The sequence below is a fragment of the Pantherophis guttatus genome, chromosome 3 (genome assembly GCF_059756535.1).
Source record: "Pantherophis guttatus breed Tessera chromosome 3, ASM5975653v1, whole genome shotgun sequence".
In the NCBI taxonomy this organism is placed as follows: domain Eukaryota; kingdom Metazoa; phylum Chordata; class Lepidosauria; order Squamata; family Colubridae; genus Pantherophis; species Pantherophis guttatus.
Window position 1 is genome coordinate 208,499,534 of NC_142065.1, and position 23,359 is coordinate 208,522,892.

The following is a 23,359-nucleotide window of genomic DNA, read 5'->3' on the forward strand; positions in this document are numbered from 1 at the left end:
ATCACCAAAAGAGTAAAAGAATTGCAATGGAAATAGGCTGGTCATATAGCAAGAACAACTGATGGCAGGTGGAGCAAAGCACTCACAGAATGGATCCCACTTGATAAAAAGTGTCCACGAAAACAAGATGGAGTGATGGCATCAGCAAGTATTGTGGGCCTAATTGGCAAAAAAACCCCACAAGACCATATTGGTTGGAAACCTGCGAAAGAGGCCCTCATTCTGCAATGGATAGACAACGGCTAAAATGGTGATATATAATATATTTTAATAGTATTCTTGTGTCTTATCTAGAGACCTTTGGATGGAGGAGGGAAGGGGAGAGAGTACAAAGCCATAAGTTTCATTTGCTTTGGCTTTTCTCTCCCAAAACTTGCATGGTCCATGTTACTTGTCCTCAAGGTTGGAAAGAGCCAGCACCATGTATTGCTGAAGTTCCTTGCGTTCCTCTAAGTTATACTGCAACTTCTCCAACAACTCAAAGTAGCGGAAGAGGGAGTCACGTGGCCAAAGCACCTGTTCATCTTCATCAGCAGCATAGAGTCCTGGTAGGTTCTTGTGGATGTAAGTCTCCCAATCCAAAATTCCAGGAGACATTTCATCAGAGGTGAAATCTGGATTGTCCGCAGTTTGAATTAATGCGGGGTCCATGGTGAACCTTTCTCTGAATGTAATGTCTTTGTCCATAGATGTTTGAATCTGGCTGAATCTCTTTTCCATGATCTCCATTTTGAATTTGTCAGCTTGCGTCTGAGTCTCTATCTGTCTCACCTCTTCACTTAGGTCACTTCGGATGTTCTGGAAATTGGTGACCATAATGGCAACAAAGAGATTCCTAAAAATAAACGCCCCAATCAGAAGCCATAGGCAGATAAATATACCACTGATCATCTTGTTTATCTCTGGGACTTTCCATGAATCTTGTAACAGAGCGTACCAGTGGTCCATGGTGAAAAGAATGAAGATGGTTACTAGAGCATTGGGCATGTCCATGAAATACATATTGTAAGTCAGGTCCATCCTGCTTGATTGGGTGTAACTCTCAAAAAAGTAGATGCCCGACAAAGCAAAGACATAGAAGAGGAAGGCAAGGAGAACCAAAATTAAGGCCATCGCTTTCAGGGCTTTGGCAATAGCCATGATGAGAACTCGGACTTGTCGGACTCTAGGAAAGAGCTTTAGGCAACGCAGTACACGGCTTAACAGCAGAAGTCGGTGAGTTGTCACACTCTGGTACTTCTTAAATGGATATATGACTTCTGGTATAATGGAGATGATGGTCACTATGAAATCAAAGATATTCCAGGGATTTTTCCAGTATCTCTGAAAGCTCACAAACCAATGCAACCCAATCTCCGTCACAAAGATCTGTAAAATGATCCAAATGATCACCTCCAGGACCCTGGTAATTTTCACATAGGTGATTCCCCTCTTCCCCATGATCTCCGTTGAGATCATGAGGACTACCATGTTCAAGAAGATAAGAAAGATGATAAAGCCTTTGAATGTTTGGCTGTTCAGAACTGAAGACACCCACATCTTAAAAGGGGGCCAACGGCTGCAACGCACCTCGATACGGTTGCGCCAGCGTTTCTCTTGAGTCACCATGATGTTCCGGGTGGGCACGACATGGAAGCGAACCAATTGGTGGTGATCCATGAGCATCAGTTTCTTTCGCTTCTTGGAATCCAGAAAATCTTGTATGTTATACCGTGGCACTGCATGGCTCAGCCCCTCAAAGTGATCAATCAGGTAAAATGTATAGATCAGCTTCGAGCGAATGGCATCTGCACGGGGATTCAAGTCAAGTTTGGGAGTTTTCTTAGGTGGGGCAAAAGGCAGCATGGCACCTGTTTGCTGCTCCAACTCCACACAGAAAAATCTAGAAGTTCCTCGGTTGTTTCAACAGTGATCTCATAGTTGAGAAGAATGACTCCAACGTTCTATTAAGCTGCCTTGATATCAGTAGGATCTCTTAATTTCTACAATCCATAGACAAGATGTTTGCCCCCACCGATCCATGGAGATCTAGACTAGAAGGAAGACAGAAATTAGTATCTAATGAGTTTAGGGCCGTAGTTTATTTAACTTGCAGGAACTTTCAACTAACAGAATTATACTAAAACATAGAGAATAACAGAGTTGGAAGGGACCGTGGAGGTCTTCTAGCCCAACCCCCTACTCAGGCAGGGAACTCTATACCATTTCAGACAAATGGTTGTCCAATCTCTTCTTAAAAGCTCCCAGTGTTGGAGCAGCCACAGCTTCTGGAGGCAAGTCGTTCCACGGATTAAATTAATTTCTCCTTATTTTTAGGTTGGATCTTCCCTTCATGAGTTTCAATCCATTGCTTCTTGTCCTGATTTCGGGTTCTTTGGACAATAGGTTGACCCCTTCTTCTTTGGATTGTGAGATCAGCTGGGAAGGTATACCAATTACCGACTGTTACCTGGGCATTTCCACTCTCCATCAATTAAATAAGGATGATGAAGATACTTTTTTCCAATCTTGCTTGTTAATCTAAAAAAAATTGTAAAGAAACCAACTGTGCCTTTTGTCTCAGCTGGTGTAGCTGAGATAAATGAAGATAAATCGGCTTAGATAATGAAGTTATCAAAACAAGAACATCTTCTCTGCTCTTATCTATTTACTTACTTTTGATATTATATAGCATGTTTTCTTGAGTTACAAACTTTACTAACTTAATTGTTGGTGGTGGTGTTTAGATTTTTGGTGGCCTGGTGATGTCCCAAAGGTGCTTTTCAAGAGGCAACTGGGCTTTCTTTGTTTTTCCTTGAAGATGTTTCTCTTCTCATTCTAAAAGCTTCTTCAGTTCTCTGAAGAAGAAAGGCATTTTTTTTTCTTTTTTAAAAAAATGGTAATAATTTTAGGCTGATATCGGATACAGTTGCAGCTCAGAAGCACTAGGTGGAACACCAACATTGCATACAAACAACCTAAGAGTGTTGGATTTTCCAGCACTGACTTGTGAATCTCAGAAGGAAGAAGGGAGGTTGTAGGAGTTTTACTATTACAGAAGCTGCTGGCTTTGAATCTTGCTTAAAAGCTTTTTCTTTTCAAATTCCATTATGTTTCTATGAAGCCCATTAGTTAATTAAGCGATGCTACCAAAGTCTTCGATTGTCTGCCAGCTGTCACTGGGAATTTACCTACTAGGAAGTTGGTAGACTCTTACTCCATAATAGCTTGGCTTTTGAAATTAAAATTAAATGAGATATACTGAGAATTTATTGCATTTAAGACACAGAACAGAACAACTCTTGGTAAGAGTTCAAACTTACAAGTTTTTTGAGTTCAACCCATAATAGTTACTTTAGAACTCTTGATCTTTCTCTTCGATTGGTCCCTTCTGGCCAATAAGACCTTGATTCTGAACTCCAGTGCAATTCAACTTTGTTCCTTGATTTCAAGCACAAATATCTTTGCTAATTTAAACCCTGAGTTGTTTAATCACTTTGCTACGTCTCACAGTCTACTCATTTTCCCTAATGTCCATTGTTCATAATGCGCATTCCCTGGAAAATAACAACGGTTTTCATAAGAGAAATGTCCTTAATATTTTCTATTCCATAAGTTTCCCCAGGTGATGCAGGCTTTTAAAATAATATAAGGTATTTATTTATTGAATTTAGAAAGTTGCCCAATGTAACACTCTGGACGGGGTAAATATTCAAAACAAAAGAACCAAAATAATAGGAATTTTGCACCAACTGAAGTTTCCGGATGCTCTCCAAGGGCAGCCCCATGTAGAGTGTGTTGCAATATTCAAGACGAGAAGTGACTAGGGTACAATGACTGTGAGTAGGGACTGTCAGTCCAGGAAAGGGCATAACTGGTGCACAACCCACAGCTGTGCAAATGCCCTCCTGGCCATGACTTCCTGCTCTTTGAGCAGGCGTTGTGAGTCCAGGAAAACCCCTAGATTACACACAGGTTCTGTTTGGGGTAGTGCCACTCCATCCAAGACCAAAGGTGGCAATTTTCCCTGAGCCAATGAACCCCAAACCCAGAGCCACTCGGTCTTGCAACGGTTTAGTTTCAACCAGTTGCTCCCCATCCAGCCCCTAACAGCCTCTAGGCACTGCGAGAGGGAGGACACGGCATCACTTAACACATCACAGGCCGAGACATACAGCTGAGTATCATCAGCATATTGGTGATACACAGTGGTGAAATCCAATTTTTTTTACTACCAGTTCTGTGGGCATGGCTTGGTGGGCATGGCAGGGAAAGATACTGCAAAATCTCCATTCCCACCCCACTCTGGGGCCAGCCAGAGGTGGTATTTGCCAGTTCTCCGACTACTCAAGCTTTCCGCTACCGGTTCTGCAGAACCTGCCAGAACCTGCTGGATTTCACCCCTGGTGATAGCTCAATCCATGGTGATGGAAGGTGGTTTCATCGAATTCTTTGCAAGAAAGGCTGTATATGATGAAGGAAGATAGATAGAAGAAGCTAGTAACAAGAAATGTTGCTCCAAATATTTTTTCTTTAAAGAAACTACTAGAAGACCAGCAGCAAACTAATAGAACTTCCAAGCTTACAACAAGAACAACAACAAAAAGAATTTGCTGTTTAATATTATACAATTGTACAACGGAGATAATGTTGGGATGGATCTGAAAAAGATGTGAAAAAGAGCATTCTAGAATTGCCTTTTAACAAACGTCTGCTGACCATCCCTTGAATAGGAGTCATTTTAACAGAGAAAAATTATCAGGTCTTCACTTAAGATAATGGGAAAAAGAAGACTAGCTCACTTAACAGAATAGCTGTTATTTTGAAAGGAGATGAAAAGTGCTTAATGTTTATTTAGTTAGGAATCAACTGGCCTGAGCAATCTCATGGGCCCCTCAGAAATCTCTCTGGAATTGCTTTATAATTTGGCATGCATGCAAATGCATACCCTCTACCTTAAACTGAGCTAATGAACATTTTCGCAAACTCATGTAACTCCTTTGCTTAAAAGCAGAAGCATGGCTAAATATCATGCAGAAATGCAGATTGAGTTCCCTTTCTGGAAATTAGAGAAGCAACACAAGAAGTCACCTGACCCCCTCATCAGCCAATAAGAGGAAAGAACGGGATTCTGTTTGGTTTTTGGCGGGAAAAACCTCAGAATGCCTTTGGTAAAAGAATCAATGGCTTCCTGGAAGAGGAGTTACCTCAGGAACAATAGGAAATTGTGATTTTGCTATTGTATAGCCACAATTGTACTGGCATTTTGCATGTTTAAAGTGTGTATTCTGTATATGGAAGCTCACTTTCTTTTGACACCTTTAATAAAGTGGTTTTTTGTTCCAATCCTGCCTTTCTGCCACCCACCTGAGCTTGGTTTTTCTTGGCTTCTCCTTTGGATTTAGCCAGATTTGGGTGGGGTGTGGGTGTCCATCCTTCCCAGTTCCCCAGGGGACTGGTGTGGAGGAAGGAACCAGTATCCGGCAAAGAGGATGGCAACAGCCATTGGACCGATTTTTTCAGTTGATGGTCATCCCAGGTTTCCTCAGAACTGAAGGACCTCAGAGGAAGAGCTGATTTGACCCCTAGGGCGCCTTTCCCTTGTTATTATAGTGACCAAATCTCCTTGGAAAAAAAAGGACAAACCTGAAAAAGTGTCCAACCTGAAAGCGGTTCATAAGGACAACGTGTTTTAAAGTAACAACCCAACCTCCCACAAGTGAAGCTGTGTAAAACATTGTTTAGATGAGCACAAACACACCGCAGCAACCCCAAACATCAGGAAAAGGAAACAGATCGGGTATACAACATCTTCCAGCAGAATGGATAGCTACGCAACTTTATTCAAAAAGTGCCTGGCCACATTCAACCCTCTACACCACAGGCAATAGAAGCTGTGAAAAGGATAGCAAAAAAATCTAATAAATAATAATAATAATAATAATAATAATAATAATAATAATAATAATAATAATAATAATAATAATAATAATAATAATTTTATTTCTATACCACCCTTCTCCCGAAGGACTCAGGGCGGTGTACAGCCTAATTAAAAAACAGAATAAACATCAATTTAAAATAATTTAAAAATATTAAATAAATTTGGCTTAATTTAAAACCCCCAAAATTTAAAACATCCAATTTAAAATTATATTGCTAACCCAGCCTGGCGGAACAATAGGGTCTTGGTAGGTATCAAATAAAAATGGGGGGATGGGACCGGTGGTGGGTTTCAAATTTTTTGACTACAGGTTCTATGGGTGTGGCTTAGCTTGGTGGGTGTAGCTTGGTGGGCGTGGCTTGGTGGGTGTGGCAGGGGAAGGATACTGTAAAATCTCCATTCCCTCCCCAGTCCAGGGGAAGGATACTGCAAAATCCCCATTTTCTCCCGATCAGCTGGGACTTGGTAGACAGAGAATAGATGGGGGCGGGGCTAGTCAGAATTTTTACTACTGGTTCTCCGATCTACTCAAAATTTTTGCTACCGGTTCTCCAGAAATGGTCAGAACCTGCTGAAACCCATTTCTGGATGGGACAGGATTGATGTACAGAGTTAACAAGTTTCAATTGAGAAACTGTGAGCATCCTAAACTAAGTTAACTCCAAAAATGCTAGACTTTTCCTTGAAGCCTAGCACTCAGGCACAATTGGGATATGATTCCAGCCATCCCTCTCCTTTAGATTTAGACATCACAAAAACCACCCTGAATTTGGCTAAAATGGGATTTAGCAGCTGATAGGTCAATTTGTGGGAATTCAGGCATTGTCTTAAAATATTCGCAGCATGCTCAGGTATCATTCTTAATTGGGAGTAGCATGGTATGTGAACATAGCAACTACCGGTATATTTCATTCAACTGCTTTCAACCCAATTACCAATAAAGGTTGGGTTGAAATATTTGTAGCTCAGAGTTTAAATGAGGGGTCTTTGATGCTCTCTGAGCTTGACTGATCAGATTGAGGATGTTACCTAATTTGGGTAGTGAAATTTTTGCAAGCAAACAATCAAGCTCAGAGAGTATCAAGAACCCAAATACTTAGATAGAATATTGACCGTGTGTGCAATTCTCCCTTCTCTGGTTTACACCTTCTCTACTCCACATGTTTCAGTTAAATGTCAAAGCAAGGCATCACAAAACAATGTCTCCTATCAGATTTTGTTGACAATGTGGTTTGAAAATGTATCCTTTCCCTGGAGAAATTTAGAAAAAAAATGTCAGTTTTACAAGCAAGATGAAAGGATATGGAAAAACCAAGACAAGAAGTTAGTTGGAAAGGGTTGGCAGTCTGACTCTTACATTGATGATTAAAGAAACTTGCTTGTTATTTCCAGTTTGAAATGTTAACTCTGTTCCCAACCTTGGGACATAATCTCAAACATACTAGAACATTAGCTGGTAAATTCAAAAGTTCTAACCTGAAACAAAGAGGAAGTGGTAGCCTAGTGGTTAAGACTCTAGGCTTGTCAACCAGAAGGTTGGCAGTTTGAGACTCAAGTACCGCATGACAGAATGAGCTTCCGTTAGTTGCCTCAGATCCTGCCAATTTAGCAGTTTGAAAGCATGCAGATGCAAGTAGATAAATAGGTAGCACTTCAATGGGAAGGTAGCGGCATTCCATGAACGTCTGCACAAAGATGGCCTTGAGAGACATATTCAGGATCTGTTAAAAAACCCAAAAAGGACAGAAGCCTTCTCTGAGCCCTGGGAAAGAAAGAGAAAAAGTCTGAAGCTCTATCCACCCTGAGTCAGTGGGTTACAAGAAGAGGGGATGAAAAACTAAACTCTAGAACTAAACTTTATGCTATATGAACAGAATCTTGTAGATCTGTTTCCTGATCTGGAGAATTTTCAAGGGCTAACAATGGCAGCCCCCTCAACACCTACTGATTTGATTTCATCAGAAGAGAACTTAATGGAAACATTTCAGTGGAATATTGTTTCCTGAGCTGCATAGAAAATTACTGTTGCTTTCATACTCTTTGGTCTCTAGTGTCTCGAGGGAAAAGATGAAAAAAAGAGAAATCCAATTTCCCCTTTTCTTGCTTTCTCTTCCTTCTACAATGGTACGCCTTAAGGGTAATTTAAACAGGATGTTTAATTGCCCATCAATGGTAATTTAAACATTAAAAAGGTATAACTTTTTCACGCTAAGAAGAATTGCCAAACACTAATGGTCCAAAATTGAATGGCTTTATAAGGAATGTCTTGAAGAATCGATGTCTCACTCTTTTTGAGCCAAGACCATCGCTGTGTTTACACTTTGCTGACAATCCTGGGAGAAGAGAGGACTTCTTTTGAGGCCAGATCAGGGATTACAGTGAAGAGATCCTGAGATAGGAGAACTCACTAGAATTTGAATATCAAAAGGTAGGTGCTCTCTGAATTTATGCATATGTCCTGTACCTGGAATTTCTCTCTATGATGGATTGATTATGTGCCATTAAGTTGTTGCCAACTCTTAGGAAACACATTGATATTTTCCATTATGTTCTGTCTCTTCTTCTATGATGCTGATTTTCCCCCCTTTCCCATGCCTCCTAATGCTACACCTTCCATTCCCACAATTCTGCTTCAACAACATTTTTAGACTTCACTTGGAGTACAACCATGGGTGAAATCCAGCAGGTTCTGACAGATTCTGGAGAATCAGTAGTGGAAATTTTGAGTAGTTCAGAGAACTGGCAAATATCACCTCTGGCTGGCCCCAGAGTGGGGTGGGAATGGGGATTTTGAAGTATCCTTCCCCTGCCATGCCAACCAAGCCTCGCCTACCAAGCCACACAATGCCCACCGAGCCATACCTATAGAACCGGTGGTAAAAAAAAATTGAATTTCACCCCTGAGTACAACACACTACTACACTATCTTTTGCTTCCGTCCACATCATTCTCCACCCAAAGGCCAACCTTTGGCAACCGAAGGAAGCAATAATTTAGTAAACTTGTATAAATTATGCATAGATATTTTTTTTGTTTAATCTCATCATTTCCCCCCAAAAAACAGCAATCACAAATTGTATCTCACTTTTGATACTGAAGGGTTTAAATATTTATACATACACTATAATACAGAAAATAGAAGGAAAATAGAAGGAGAGGCAAGTAGGAAAAAATTATGATACATTTTTAGGACCTCCTTGGAAAAGGATTGATTTTACATTATATTCTCAGCAGCTCAAGGTTGATTCAGCCTTCCATCCTTCCAGTGTCAGTAAAATGAGGACCCAGATTGTTGGGGACAATATGCTGACTCTGTAAACTGCTTAGAGAGGATCGTAAAGCACTGTGAAGTGGTATATAAGTCTAAGTGTTATTGCTATTATATTTAATTAAAGAGACTCACCTCCGAGTCAAGTTCAATGTACGAATGAAGGCAAATATGTTTGTCCCAGGAATATTGTTGCAGGATCAAATTCAGCTCCTGGGGACTCTGTGGATTTGGCAACAGGATAAAATAGTTTGCCATTCTTAGTGTTTTTCAGTTTCTCAAAATAATTCACAGACTGGGATTACTTCTTGGTTACCCATCCAGGTATTTACCTGGTCCAACTCTGCTGAGCTCTTGGATACCAGCCAACATTGGCTGAATGTGATTCATTTATTAGACATTTTACCTTTGTTTTCTCTCTAACAGACTTTTCAATAGCAACCAGTTAACTGATAGATCCTTCGTTCAGCTCATCAAGGAAACTGATTCCATCTCTGTTTTTTTTCTTCTTCTTATGCCATCAATGCATAAATCATGGCAAAAAGTAGACCAAAAGCCCAAACCACAGACTAAATAATGTCCCAAACTTCTTATCCACACCTTCTATGGACCTGGGACCAGAACTGACCCACATGGATGCTGAATTCCCAGCTGTAACCATTTCAGAATCAGATTATTCTTATTATTTAATCCTCATGATTAATATCTTCATTTTCACAATTTCCATTTTTGGATTTTCCAGGAAGGAGAACACAATAGAAAAGACATGGAGATAGAATTTCACTTTCAAAGTTTGATGCAATGCTTCCACAATTTTCTGGTTGGGATTAATTTGATGGCCCACCACTAACTGGGTAATACCCTTTCAGAAATGTGAATGGGTCAGTAAGTAGAATCTAAAGGATGGCTGCAGTTCAAATTTGGATAGGAGTATCAAAAAGGCAGTCTAATGTTTAATGCCTTTTTGGGAAAAAAATGTAAAATTTTATTAGTGAACTATATCGAATAAAAATAATATATCATTAATTGTAGAATGAAAAAACCCATATAAGTTACTTTGATTAAAGTAGACTGAATATAAGAGGAGAAAAACAAAATAAACTAAAGAAGTTATGAAAAAGGAAAAATTAAGACCGTATAATATTTGTGTAAGATCAGTTTAATTCTTAAAGTTATGATTATTTATTTATTTTTATTTATTTATTTTTTAAATGTTTATACCGCCCACTCTCCCGAAGGACTCGGGGCGGTGAACAGCCAAAATTAAAAACACACAGTACAAATATTAAAATACATTAAAATGAAATCAAATTTATCTTTGGCTTCCGCAATTTAAAACCCGTTACCCATAAAATCCCCCAATTAAAAGATTTTTAACCCAGCCCGGCTTGCTGAAATAAAAAAGTCTTCAGGGCCCGGCGGAAGGTACGGATAGTTTCTATAGGGTCTAAATTAAATTTAGACCCTATAGAAACAAGTGGTTCCATCTTCTCAGCTGTAGAATAGAAAGCCATGTGGAATCCTTGGTGCTTTCTGAGATTGATTGTTTTCTTGAAGACGTTTCATTACCCAAACTTGGTAACATCATCAGTGCTGGTAAGGAGTGGGGTTTGCTCTCAGTTCATTGTCTAGTGCAGATGACAGCAACCTGCAGCTCCGGAGCCACATGTGACTCTTTGGGCCTTCTGCTGTGGCTCCTTGTCGGGTGATCCCACCACTGGCTGGCCCTGCCCCTTGCCCTCCCTTCCCAGTCACTCCTCGCCTGGCCTGAGAAGGTAAGGGCGACAGCAGGGGATGGAGAAGTGGCTGGGGCAGAGACAGAGAGATACAGAGAGAAAGGTGGGGAGAGAGGAAGAGAGGGGAAAGGGAGGGAGAGAGATATATATATCAAAAGAGTTTTGTGGTTCCCGGTGTTTTTTAACAACCGGTTCTCTGCCCTAATGACCGTATGGGTAGGCGTGGCTAGGGGGGGTGTCATGTGACTGGTGGAAGTGAGTGACGTTGAGTTGGCCACGCCCACCCAGGTTTTGTGGCTCCCAGTGTTTTCTTTTCTGTGGGAAACGGGTCCAAATGGCTCTTTGAGTGTTTAAGTTTGCAGATCCAGTGGCTTGCTCTGTTAGTGTTGGAGGGGCTGGCCTAGACATTCTTTGCCCTAGACATTCTTTGGTTGGGCTGTTTACTGTTGGCTTCTTTGGCAGTTCCTTGATTGGGGTGTTGTTTATTTGCTGATGTTACTTTTGGAATTAATCCATGCTCACCTGTCTGCTGATTGCTGGTGGAGAGGTGCTTAAGGCTTTTTGGCTTGTTGATTGACTCTTTTCCACAGTCCATAGATATTGTTTATATCTACGTGTCTTATCTTAGGGAACAAAATAATGTTACTCTCCACCAGCAATATTTTTGGTCAACAATTTTTGAATTGCAAGCTGCCCAGAGTTTTTTGTGGAGATGGGCATCTATAGAAACTGAAAAAATAAATAATCAAACAAACAAACAAATAAATAAAGGCATTGTTGCATAGGTAAAGATGCCATAACTCAACTTGCTACCTTCATAAGAGCCCCTGTTGGATTCAACAAGGTTTATCTTAGTCTACTAAATTGTTTTTAGAATTGGCCAAGTAGATGTTTCAAGGGTACATGGAAAGAAAGGTTTGAGACATACCCCCGTCCCTTGCAGTTGGTATCTGGAGATGTGCCTTCTTGACTAATAATCCTTGAGAGACATGCCCACTTTACTGTTGCTATGCAGGCTTTTCTATTCTTCAACCATGTCATCATGTCCCCACTCAACTTTCTTCTTCATTGACCTGTATCTGACAATGGCCCCTACCATGTTTCTTTCCTGTTATTTTCCTGCAACTCGCCATCAGCATCATACACATGACACATAGCTTGCTTTTCTCAACACCTTCATCACTTTGGGAAAGTGGTGAAATCCATTTTTTTTACTACCGGTTCTCTGGGCATGGCTTGGTGGGCATGGCTTGGCTTTATTGTCATGGCTTGGTGGGCATGGAAGGGGAAGGATACTGCAAAATCCCCATTCCCTTCCGACTCCTGAGGCCAGCCAGAGGTAGTATTTGCCGGTTCTCTGAACTGCTCAAAATTTCCACTACTGGTCTACCAGAACCTGTCAGAACCTGCTGGATTTCACCCCTGCTCCGGAGTACCCTAGAGTTATGCATTCTAAAAAAAAAATCACAATATTGAGAAGAGTTTAGAAAATACAGAAGGAAATGGTTAGGCATTAAGAGAAGGAGTTCTTTAAGGAGTTCATTAAGAGTTCTTGCAAATTTTTCCTTCAGAAACTTTTAAGAATCTTAAACTGAGCAGTCTGCTTCATTTCATTTTTCTTTTCATTTTCAGGAAAAATGAAATATTTTCCAAACAAAAATGAATGTCACATCCAAATTAGGCTGCTTTTCAGTGAGGTATTTTTTAGATTGTTCCTTCTTCTATGTTGTGATAACATGTTTGCACACTTCTTTCACAATATATTTATGCTAATGCTTTAACTTGGAAAATTCAGAGAAGAAAATTAGGAGTGTTCTCTGTTTTTCTACTCTAATTTTGCAGCTTGGGCCACCTAAGTTCTCTGGTCCAATTGTAGCAGCATCAAGTGCAGGCCAAGGAAAATGTCACCCTTAGATCCCGAAAGAGATCTACTTTTGTCCTCTGGAGATTCGTCCGGTGATTACCAGGTATGTCAGCAATAAAGGTAGCACTTGAGTGGTGGCAATTGTTATTTGCAAAGTACATTTTCTTTTTTAGCTCATGATAGGACTTGGGGATCATTAGGAAGTTATCAGCCAATACCATAGAATCCTATGGCCAATTGAAAATCTTACTACCAGTTTGCTATCCAGCTTCTAATTTTATATAATTATATCCTGTCGTTATTATTTTTACAAATAACTGAAGGCACTGAACATACCTACTATGAGTAGTGTAATGGCCTAGAGGTGGAGCTCTTCCCTCACAATCAAGAAGTTGTGAGTTCGATCCTAGGTAGAGGCAGACATTTCTCTCTCTGGGCATAGTGAGACTATATCTGCTGAAACAACAGCATTGGCAACAGGAAGAGCATCCGGGCAGTAAACACTCAGCTCCATTTGGTTGCCCAAGATTCCAAGATGCCCAAGAGATTATGGAGTCTTTAAAAGAAGAAGATGATGATGATGACTGAACATACCTACTGTAATACTCCTTCCTCTTACCATTTCCTATATAAAAGCATTGAGGAGTTGGGGATTGGACTCAGAGAAAGCTGTTGGTCCAAAGTCACCCACCCACCTTTTATGCCTAAAACAGAACTAGAACTCACAGTCTCCTGGTTTCTGGCCTGGTGGCTTGAAAAGCAGACCAACTGCCTTTCTAGTGCTCTCTTCAAATGCTTTCATGCAACTGGAATTAGGCCCAATTTCTCTTAGGATTCTGATTAAGATTTTGTTTGTTAAGATTTTGGCTGAAGCAATCTCCCACTTTGGTAGATTGACTGTATTAGATTAGGTTTCATTTTCTTTACTAAAAAAAGAAAAGTACCCCATACTCCCTGTAGAATAGAATAGAATAGAATAGAATAGAATAGAATAGAATAGAATAGAATAGAATAGAATAGAATAGAATAGAATAGAATAGAATAGAATAGAATTCTTTATCAGCCAAGTGTGATTGGACACCCAAGGAATTTGTCTTGGTGCATACGCTCTTGGTGTACATAAGAGAAAAGATACGTTCATCAATAATCATAAGGTACAACACTTAATGACAGTTTTAGGGTACAAATGATACAAGCAACAAAATTACAGTCATACAGTCATAAGTGGAAGGAGATGGATGGTGGGAACGATAAGAAGATTAATAGTAGTGTACACATGCATATATAAAATCCCCTCTGACCATTATGAGTGAATTATATCTTCCACAATCTTGGTCTATGTGAGGGTTCTGTGAAGTTTCTTAGCTGTTTCTATTCCTGCATTCTTCTGAATAGAGACCTCTGATGTTGTTCCTGGGAGCTCTTGGAGCTACTCTCCCAGTTTAGGACACACAATCCCAAATGCTCCTACCACTTCTGGGACCATATTGTCCTTCAGAATCTGGTATTTCTCCAGCTTCCCATACTCCTTTGTGATGTTGTTGTCACTTGGCACTGCTACATCTATCACCACTTCTGCCTTATGGATGTATGGTTAAAGATAGATAGATAGATAGATAGATAGATAGATAGATAGATAGATAGATAGATAGATAGATAGATAGATAGATAGATAGATTTCCTGGAGCCTCCAGAAGAGCAAAAACGGCCTCCCTTCGGCTCAGGAGGCGCTCCGGAGGCCAGAAATGAGCCCATTTCTGGACTTCTGGTACTTCCGGTAGACCCATTTTTTACTCTCCCCAGGCTCTGGAGGCTTTCCTGGAGCCTCCAGGAGGGCGAAAACCGCCACGGATGGGCGCCGGATGCTCTCCGGAGGCCGGAAACAGGCGCGTTTCTGGACTTCCGGTACTTCCAGTAGGCCTGTTTTTTGCCCTCCCAGAGCCTCCACGCATGCCATGCACTTACCTGGCATCCAAGACAGGCTGCGTGGAGACTCTTGGAATGGGTGGGGTGGGCGGGATCAGCCAGTCCTTGGAACAACTGGTTCGGCGAACCAGATTAAAATTAACATCTAGTTTGCCTGAACTAGTCCAAACCGGCTGAATCCCATCCTTGTAATAGATTTGGTTTCTATTTTCCCACCAGCAACAATCAGGAGATCGAAAATCTGTCTCACATAAACTGTTAGAATGTCCCTTATGTACCTAATGGCAATCAAGATTAAACCTTATAATTGTTCACAGTTCTAACTGTTTTTGCAAGAGGTGGGCATGAATATCTCCTGTGTGATCACTTCTCAGAAATCTCTAAGAAGCCTGCATAATTCTCACCAAGAGCTGCAGCTCCTAAAAGCCAACAGATTCTTCCGTCATGTTATTGTTAGCTGCTAACTTTTAAAAGATTTTCTCACAGTTGCTTTTTTTAAAATATTTTTTCATATTGATTACATGAATGTTTTTTTATTATTATTATTTATGTTTGGTGTTGGACCATAAATACATTTTAATTGATTGATTGATTGATTGAAAGCTCAGAAGGGCTTTAAGTGGATGGGATAAACGTTAGGGGTGGGCTTCAAATATTTTAGCAAGGGTTTCTCTGCCCGGTCTCTGGGTGGGCATGGCCATGTTGGGCATGGCTTAGTTGGCCTCCTGCACCATGGCAGTGGGGGGGCGTTTTTGCCCTCTTTGGGCTCCTTGAGGCTTTCCTCGAGTTTCAGGAAGGGCACAAATGGCCTCCCAAGGCTTTGGAGGCCCTCTGGAGGCTGGAAACAGGCCCATTTTTAACACACCCTGAGTCTCCACGTGTGCCTGCACTTACCTGCATCCAAAACGGGCCGTGTGGGGACTCCAGGGAGGGGCAGGGTGGGGTGAGCAGGGCTAGCCAGGAGTGGGTTCTCCAAACTGCACAGAATCTTAGCTAGAGGTTCTCCCAAACACCTGCAAACCCCCAGCATCCCTCTCCTGCCTATGAATCATGTTTATTATTAGAAGTCGAGTCCAGTTTTATTTATTCTGATAATTGTATTTCCCCTTAAATTGCAGAGCTCTGGACTGTCCACCTTAATCCCCGGTCCGAATTCCTACAACAAAACAAGCAAGACTTTTGGTACAATAGTGCAACTATTTAATCTTTTAATAAGTAGGGATGGCATGTGAACTATATTGAAAAAAAATAAGTGGATGCATTCACAAAATGGCTCCTGGAGGGAATAGGTCATCTATTAAAAAGCCTTATGGTGAATATACAAATATTTACACATTGATTGTCTTTGGGTGGGGCTAAAGACATAAAGCCAACTGCTTTATCTTTGAAGAAAACTTTAAGAAAACAATGTTACTGGAGGCCCATATGTGCTTGTGAAAATGAAAGAAAAACATTGATGGGCAGAATAGTTTCAGCTGAAAAGGTGGTTGAGTGGCTGTGATAGGAGCAGGCCAAAAGACTGAAGGGACCCAGCAGGATGGACAAGAAATGGGCACTGCAGAGCACAGGTGGGTTTCAGCAGGTTCTGACCAGTTCTGGAGAACTGGTAGCGGAAATTTTGAATAGTTCGGAGAACCAGGCTGCCCCCCCCATCTATTCTCTGCCTCCCAAGTCCCAGCTGATTGAGAGGAAATGGGGATTTTACAGTAATCTTCCCCTGCTACGCCCACCAAGCCACGCCCACCAAGCCTCACCCACAGAAATTTTTGAAACCCACCACTGCTGCAGAGTCCATGTAGTCACTTGTAAGGGTGAACAATCATGGGGGTGCATCGGGGCCATGGCTTCAAAACTGGGTTGTAAATAGCTTTGGGGGCATCTGGCATAACTTCAGACAGCCATTAAGTGACTGGTAGTATGTAACGGATAACCTGCATGGACAAAGTTTCTAGAACAAATTAGTATTTTTGCTGCATTATGTTATTGGCCATAATCATGACTTATGATAATTTTGTCCTTAGACCAAGACTTAAGGCAGGACTTTCATCGTATTTGGCCTGAAGTCATGTAAGTATATCATGGTACAAAATACAATATTTTCTTTGCAGGAATGAAGGAAGCCGTCCAACTGTTACATAATATACCGAAAGGAAAATAGCCGCTCTGCTCTGCCCATTGTGACTGTTGAAACAGGATCCCCTGTGAAGGATGGAAGTTCACCCAGCTCTGTTTGATCTTAACTCACCTTGGATGAATGTCCAGACACCTTAGATTCCCAAGAGAACAAATGAGGATTTTGAACTCAGTTCAGGGTGCAGATAAGGGACCAAGTTCCCTGGAGAGCAGCTCATTCCCATTTGAGAAATATGAGGGGTATTGAGAAGTCTTCATAATGAAAAAAAAAGGTTGGTTTTCTGAAGGAAAGATAGGATAGAAACCAAATAAGTAAAATATTGTGAGGATGCCATAGTTATGATAATATTAGACTCTAATTAGACTCTAAAGGGTGGTGCAAGGAGTAGCACAGCCCCCTCCAGCCAGAGCAAGGTAATGGCACTGCTGTTGTAAGGTGGGACGGGGCAGCATGGGAACAAGTGGGCTGAAGCAGTTTGGGTTCTTCTTACCTGTAAGAAGTCCTATCCCAAAAGTGTTGCAGCAGAGAAAAGCAGCTTTGTTGAATGCTGCTTCTCTCCGCCGCAGTGCTTTCCAGATGGGATTTACAGGTCCGAACCCAAAGCGGTGGCTCACAGCTGCTAAATTTCACTGTGCTGCAGAAGATGCATCAGGCCACTAGCAAGAACAGCGATGGAGAGAAGCAGCTAGTGTCTTGGGGGCAGTGTCTTTGGGCAGAGAGCACGTGCAGTGTCTCCCCGAGTGCCCGAGGCTCGCCCAGCACCAACAAGGACCAGAAGAAGTGGCCATGTTTTGACCAAGGCCAAAGTAGTGATTACCAAACACAATTCAGTCCTCAACAAACTTATTTTATTAAAACAGCTGAGAATGAATTCATTCTCAGCTTAGTCCAAAACAAAATTCTTAATAATCAGTCCATTGGCCTTATCACCAACCTTTGATGTCTTTGGCAATCTGCCAATGGCTTTTCTTGGCAAAACCTCCACAAAGTTCAAGAGACACTGACAAGAAGCATAGGAATCAATGTTGCTTTTCTACAAAGAAGCCAACAGCTTGTTGCTGCTCTTTTAAGCCTTATGGGAGTGGCCAATCATCTTCTGGCCTTACTCCTGAGTCATCCTTTTTGCTTTAGCTGCTCTTGGCTTCTGGCAGCTCTTCACATGCGTGCACTAGGAACAGGCTCCTCCTGTTCCTCTGCCTCTCTGCTGTCTGCCTCTGGACGCTCCGTAGTCCACACATTGCTCCCAGATGGCCCTGGCCCCATCTCTGCCTCCAACTCAGAACCCTTATCTGGGCCTTCCCCAGCCTCCAGGACTGGCCTATTGTCCTCCCCAGCCTCCTCACTGTCCGACTCCTCTGCCAGGTCCACAGGCTGCTGGCGGACCACAACAGGCTTCAAGATCAAGCAAAATCTTGTGGCCACTTCTTCCAGTCATTGTTGGTGCTGGGCATGCCTCGGGCACTTGGGGAGATGCTCTACATGTTCTCCCTTTCTTCCAGCACTCGTGCAGGAAACCCAGGCGTGGAGGAGCAACAATGGTTTGGAGCTTGTTAAGGAGGACCGCTTCGCCCCAGCCATGCGTTTCCCAGCCTGGGCTGCTTGCAGTAAAAAGCATGCAATATGCTGCCGCTAAGCACACACGAGCGCTGGAAGAAAATTGGCCAATGGTCAGCTGCAGCCAGAGCTGAGCTTAGTGAAGCAGCAGATGAACTTCAGGACACACAATCTACCCCTCAAGCTCCCAATGCCCAAACCTGTGAGTTGGAAGAGAGATTCTCTGTTGTGCTGTGAATAAGTATGGACCGAGTGGGCTTTTTGCTTCCCACCCCCATCTCCCCATCCCGATCCAGCGTGGCGGAGACAGCCCAGTGGAGGCAGAAAACGGGGCATTTCCATTGGCCCTTCTCTTGTTTTCCCGCTAGCCTCCTTTTGCCAGCATGAGCCAGGCAGGCTTGGCAGGCAGTCACAATCTTTAGATGGGCTTTTATTTTGTCAGCCCAAGAGGGTGGGGGGAAAGGAGCACGGAATGATACTGTAGGAAATCGCCCTGTCTTTGCAGCATCGGCCCGCCTGCGCCACCCCACCTTGCCATGAGTGATGTTGAGTTGGCCATGCCCACTCAGTCACATGACACCCCCCCAGCCACGCCCACCCAACCAGTCACTAGGAAGAACCAGTTGTTAAATTACTTGAATCCCACCACTGTGTATAAGTAAAAACGACTTGTCTTTTGGTTTCTTTTTATTATCAGGGTATATCAGTTTTCTGTTCCTTGGAGTGACCGTAGACTGATTAACATTTCTTCCAATAATACTGAAAACGCAGAAATTCCTTCGAATATGTCTAGAATATCAGAAAATTTCTCTTCTCCATATGACCAACCGTTCGATTATTTAACACAAAACCTTTACTATGGATTCTTTGCCATTATTTGTTTTTTGGGCCTGATGGGAAATGGAATGACAATTTATCTTCTGGCCTTTTCCATTAAGAGGAATTCTTTCACCACTTTCATCCTGAATCTCTCCGTTGCTGATTTTGGAGTCATCACATCCCTCATTATGACAGAAATATTTGTGATAGTGTTAACTCTGGGTAAAAGAAATTACATTGTCCAAACCTTTTTCTTCTTATTTTTTGAGTTCTTTTTCTTCACCTATTCTGCCAGCCAGTTTCTGCTGACCGCCATCAGCCTGGACAGGTGTGTGGCTGTCCTCTTCCCACTCTGGCATCGCTGCCATCGTCCGCCATATTTGCCCACACTTGTTTGTAGCCTCATCTGGATCCTCTCCTTCCTGCTCTCTGCGGTGCACTTCATTCTCCAGCAAACCAGGGCCTTTGGAAGTTCACCTTTCTTTTACCAGCTGATTGTGAATGGTTTACTTTGTATGCCTCTCATGGTTGTGTCCACTATGACTCTCTTGATTCATATGAGGACTAAAAGGCAACGCAATCAAAGGAAACTTCTCACTACCATCTTTCTGGCTCTCCTTTTCTTTCTCCTTTTTTCTCTCCCAATGAATGTCTTTTATGTCCTTGAATATTTTGTTTCTTATAATCCCCTCCTCATGACCATTGGGATAGGATGTATGGCTCTCAACAGCAGCATCAACCCACTCCTTTATTTTTTAATCGGGAGGAAAAAGAGAGGAAAGAAGCAGCCCAGAGCAACTTTTAAGGTTGCTCTGCAAAGAGTTTTCAAGGATGAGCAGGAAAGCTCAGAAGAGCAGCAAACTACAGAGGAAAGCATATTGTGAAATGTCACTATCATTGTATAATCATTTTAAATCCATAAATAATTGGTGGGTTCAGTAAGAAAACTGATGTGATTTACTGAATAAGCTGAACACAAAACAATATAAACAGGAAATATTTATCTATGTATAATTCTCGAAGTGAAGATGTTTGTATATTAATTGTTTTGCTTATATAATTCCTTTTTTTCTTTCCTAATAAGAACTGTTAAGAGGGATGTGGTGGCTCAGCGGCTAAGATGCTGAGCTTGTCGATTGAAAGGTTGGCAGTTCAGCGGTTCGAATCCCTAGTGCCGCGTAACGGGGTGAGCTCCCATTACTTGTCCCAGCTTCTGCCAACCTAGCAGTTCGAAAGCACATAAAAAATGCAAGTAGAAAAATAGGGATCACCTTTGGTGGGAAGGTAACAGCGTTCCGTGCGCCTTTGGCGTTGAGTCATGCCGGCCACATGACCATGGAGACGTCTTCGGACAGCGCTGGCTCTTCAGCTTTGAAACGGAGATGAGCACCGCCCCCTAGAATCGGGAACGACTAGCACATAGGTGCGAGGGGAACCTTTACCTTTAATAAAAAACTGTTAGAAATAATTCTTACTGCATGAGATTTTTAAAATGTATAAAATTTATCATTTTATTTATCTTTATTTGTTACATATTTCCCAAGGTTTTGTCCCTAACAAACTTGGAAGAATATATGGCTTGACTAAAAACATGTAAATTTATATGTGTGTATATGCATAATGAAAATAAAGAGAAGGGGAAAAATACAAGATACATTTCCTGAAATAAAATGTGACAATTATGATCCTCACAAATTTCAGACATAATATTCAATTATGTTTAATAATAACAGTTCATTATTAATAACTTTCATTTGTTGGGGTTTTTTAAACTATTTATTTATTTTATTTACCAAACATTTATATGCCACCCTTCTCCCTAAGGATTCAGGGCGGCGAACACAAGTTAAAAACATACAATAATAAAAGATCAAAATGATTAAAACCCAGTTAAAACAACAACAATCAAAATAAAAAAACCGCAAGGATAAAGGTCAACCCATTTGTTGAAACAGCCAGGTCTTTAAGTCCCGACGGAAGGAGCGGAGATCAGGCACTGTCCGAAGCTCGGTGGGTAACTCATTCCAGAGGACAGGGGTGCCCCTCGGAGAATGCTCTACCCCTGGACATTGCCAGCTGACATTGTCTGGCTGATGGTACCCTGAAGTGGATCTGGAGGACCACTGGTAGCCAGTGCAGCTCGCGTAGAAGAGGGGTTACACAGGAGTAATGGGGAGCTCCCGTAACCACCCGCACGGCCGCATTCTGAACCAGTTGGAGCCTCCGGGTGCACCTCAAGGGCAGCCTCATGTAGAGGGAGTTGCAGTAATCCAAACGAGAAGTAACCAGGGCATGAGTGACTGTGCGGAGGACATCTCTGTCTAGGAAAGGGCGCAACTGGCACACCAGGCGAACCTGGGCAAAGGGCCCCCTGGTCACGGCCGTAAGATGGTCTTCCAAAGAGCTGGGAATCCAGGAGGACACCAAAGGTGCGGGCCCTCTCAATGGGAGGGAACACTTCCCCCCCTCCCCCATTGAAAGTGATGGAACTTCTAGAACACGAGACGCTGGCATCCATAGCCACTCAGTCTTGGAAGGGTTGAGTCTTAGCCTGTTCCTACCCATCCAGGCCCGTACCGCCTCCAGGCAGCGGGACATAATGGAAAGGGCATCCCTGGGGTGGCCCAGAGTGGAGATATATAACTGTGTATCATCAGCATATTGATGATACCTCACCCCGAAGCCACGAATGATCTCACCCAGCGGCTTCATATAGATGTTAAAGAGTAGGGGGGAGAGAACCGACCCCTGAGGCACCCCACAAGTTAGGGGCCTCAGGGTGGACCTCTGCCCCCCCCCATACAAACTGTGAACGACCTGAGAGGTAGGAGGAGAACCACTGTAAAACAGTGCCTCCTACCCCCAACCCCCCAAGTCGCTGCAGTAAAATATCATGGTCGATGGTATCGAAAGCCACTGAGAGGTCAAGTAGGACCAGGATGGAGGAACAACCTCCATCTCAGGCCCGCCAGAGATCATTCACCAGAGCGACCAATGCCGTTTCCATGCTGTGCCCACACCGGAACCCAAATTGGTACGGGTCTAGGAAATCCGTTTCCTCCAGGAACTGTGGGAGCTGTTGCACCACCATGGACTCAACAACCTTTGCAATAAAGCAAAGGTTGGAGACTGGCCGATAGTTATTTAGTGAGTCTTAATAACTCACTTAATAACTCCAAGGCCGGCTTCTTGAGGAGGGATCGAACCACCACCTCCTTAAGGGAGGCAGGGATGACCCCCTCCCTCAAAGAAGTGTTGACAATGGCCTGGGTCCAGTCTCCAGTCACCTCTCAGGCAGCTGAGACAAGCCAGGCGGGACACGGATCCAGCAAACATGTGGAGGCACCCAGTCAACCCACAATCCTGTCCACTTCATCCACGGAAACAGGGTCAAACTCAACCCAGATACTACTCCCAAGACTTGCCCCAGTTTCCTGGATGGATTCTGCCCAGTCAGAGTCCAGACCGATCCGGATCTGAGCGATTTTATCTTGCAGAAACTGAACAAAATCCTCAGCTCTGCCCTGTAAGGGGTCTTTCCTCACTCCCTGATTGAGGAGAGAGCGGGTCACTCTAAACAGGGCTGCTGGGCGATTTGCAGGGCTTTGGCAATAGCCATGATGAGAACTCGGACTTGTCGGACTCTAGGAAAGAGCTTTAAGCAACACAGTACATGTCTTAACAGCAGAAGTCGGAGAGTTGTCACACTCTGGTACTTCTTAAATGGATATATGACTTCTGGTATAATGGAGATGATGGTCACTATGAAATCAAAGATATTTCAGGGATTTTTCCAGTATCTCTGAAAGCTCACAAACCAATGCAACCCAATCTCCGTCACAAAGATCTGTAAAATGATCCAAATGATCACTTCCAGGACCCTGGTAATTTTCACATAAGTGATTCCCCTCTTCCCCATGATCTCCGTTGAGATCATGAGGACTACCATGTTCAAGAAGATAAGAAAGATGATAAAGCCTTTGAATGTTTGGCTGTTCAGAACTGAAGACACCCACATCTTAAAAGGGGGCCAACGGCTGCAACGCACATTGATACGGTTGCGCCAGCGTTTCTCTTGAGTCACCATGATGTTCCGGGTGGGCACGACATGGAAACAAACCAATTGGTGGTGATC

The 23,359-nt window shown here is 42.6% G+C and overlaps 2 protein-coding genes and 1 long non-coding RNA gene across 3 annotated transcripts; 2 read left to right on the forward strand and 1 right to left on the reverse strand.

Moving 5' to 3' along the window:
* Positions 1-248: 248 nt before the first annotated feature.
* Positions 249-1,911, reverse strand: LOC117659329 (cation channel sperm-associated protein 2-like). The gene has a single exon (XM_060692356.2). The coding sequence runs from the start codon at positions 1,843-1,845 to the stop codon at positions 388-390; it is 1,458 nt and encodes a 485-aa protein (XP_060548339.2). The 5' UTR covers positions 1,846-1,911; the 3' UTR covers positions 249-387.
* A 12-nt stretch (positions 1,912-1,923) lies between these two features.
* LOC132709913 (uncharacterized) lies at positions 1,924-2,627 on the forward strand. Its single transcript, XR_009620810.2, has 2 exons — positions 1,924-2,054; positions 2,317-2,627. It is a non-coding gene; the product is annotated as an uncharacterized LOC132709913 (long non-coding RNA).
* A 16,499-nt stretch (positions 2,628-19,126) lies between these two features.
* On the forward strand, positions 19,127-20,108 carry LOC132709927 (proto-oncogene Mas-like). Its single transcript, XM_060684985.2, has one exon. It carries the CDS (start codon positions 19,191-19,193, stop codon positions 20,106-20,108), a length of 918 nt encoding a protein of 305 aa, XP_060540968.2. The 5' UTR covers positions 19,127-19,190.
* Positions 20,109-23,359: the final 3,251 nt, after the last annotated feature.

Bases quoted from the DNA above. Each gene is read 5' to 3' on its own strand.
- LOC117659329 (XM_060692356.2), bottom strand. From the start codon at position 1,845: ATGCTGCCTTTTGCCCCACCTAAGAAAACTCCCAAACTTGACTTGAAT.
- LOC132709927 (XM_060684985.2), top strand. From the start codon at position 19,191: ATGTCTAGAATATCAGAAAATTTCTCTTCTCCATATGACCAACCGTTC.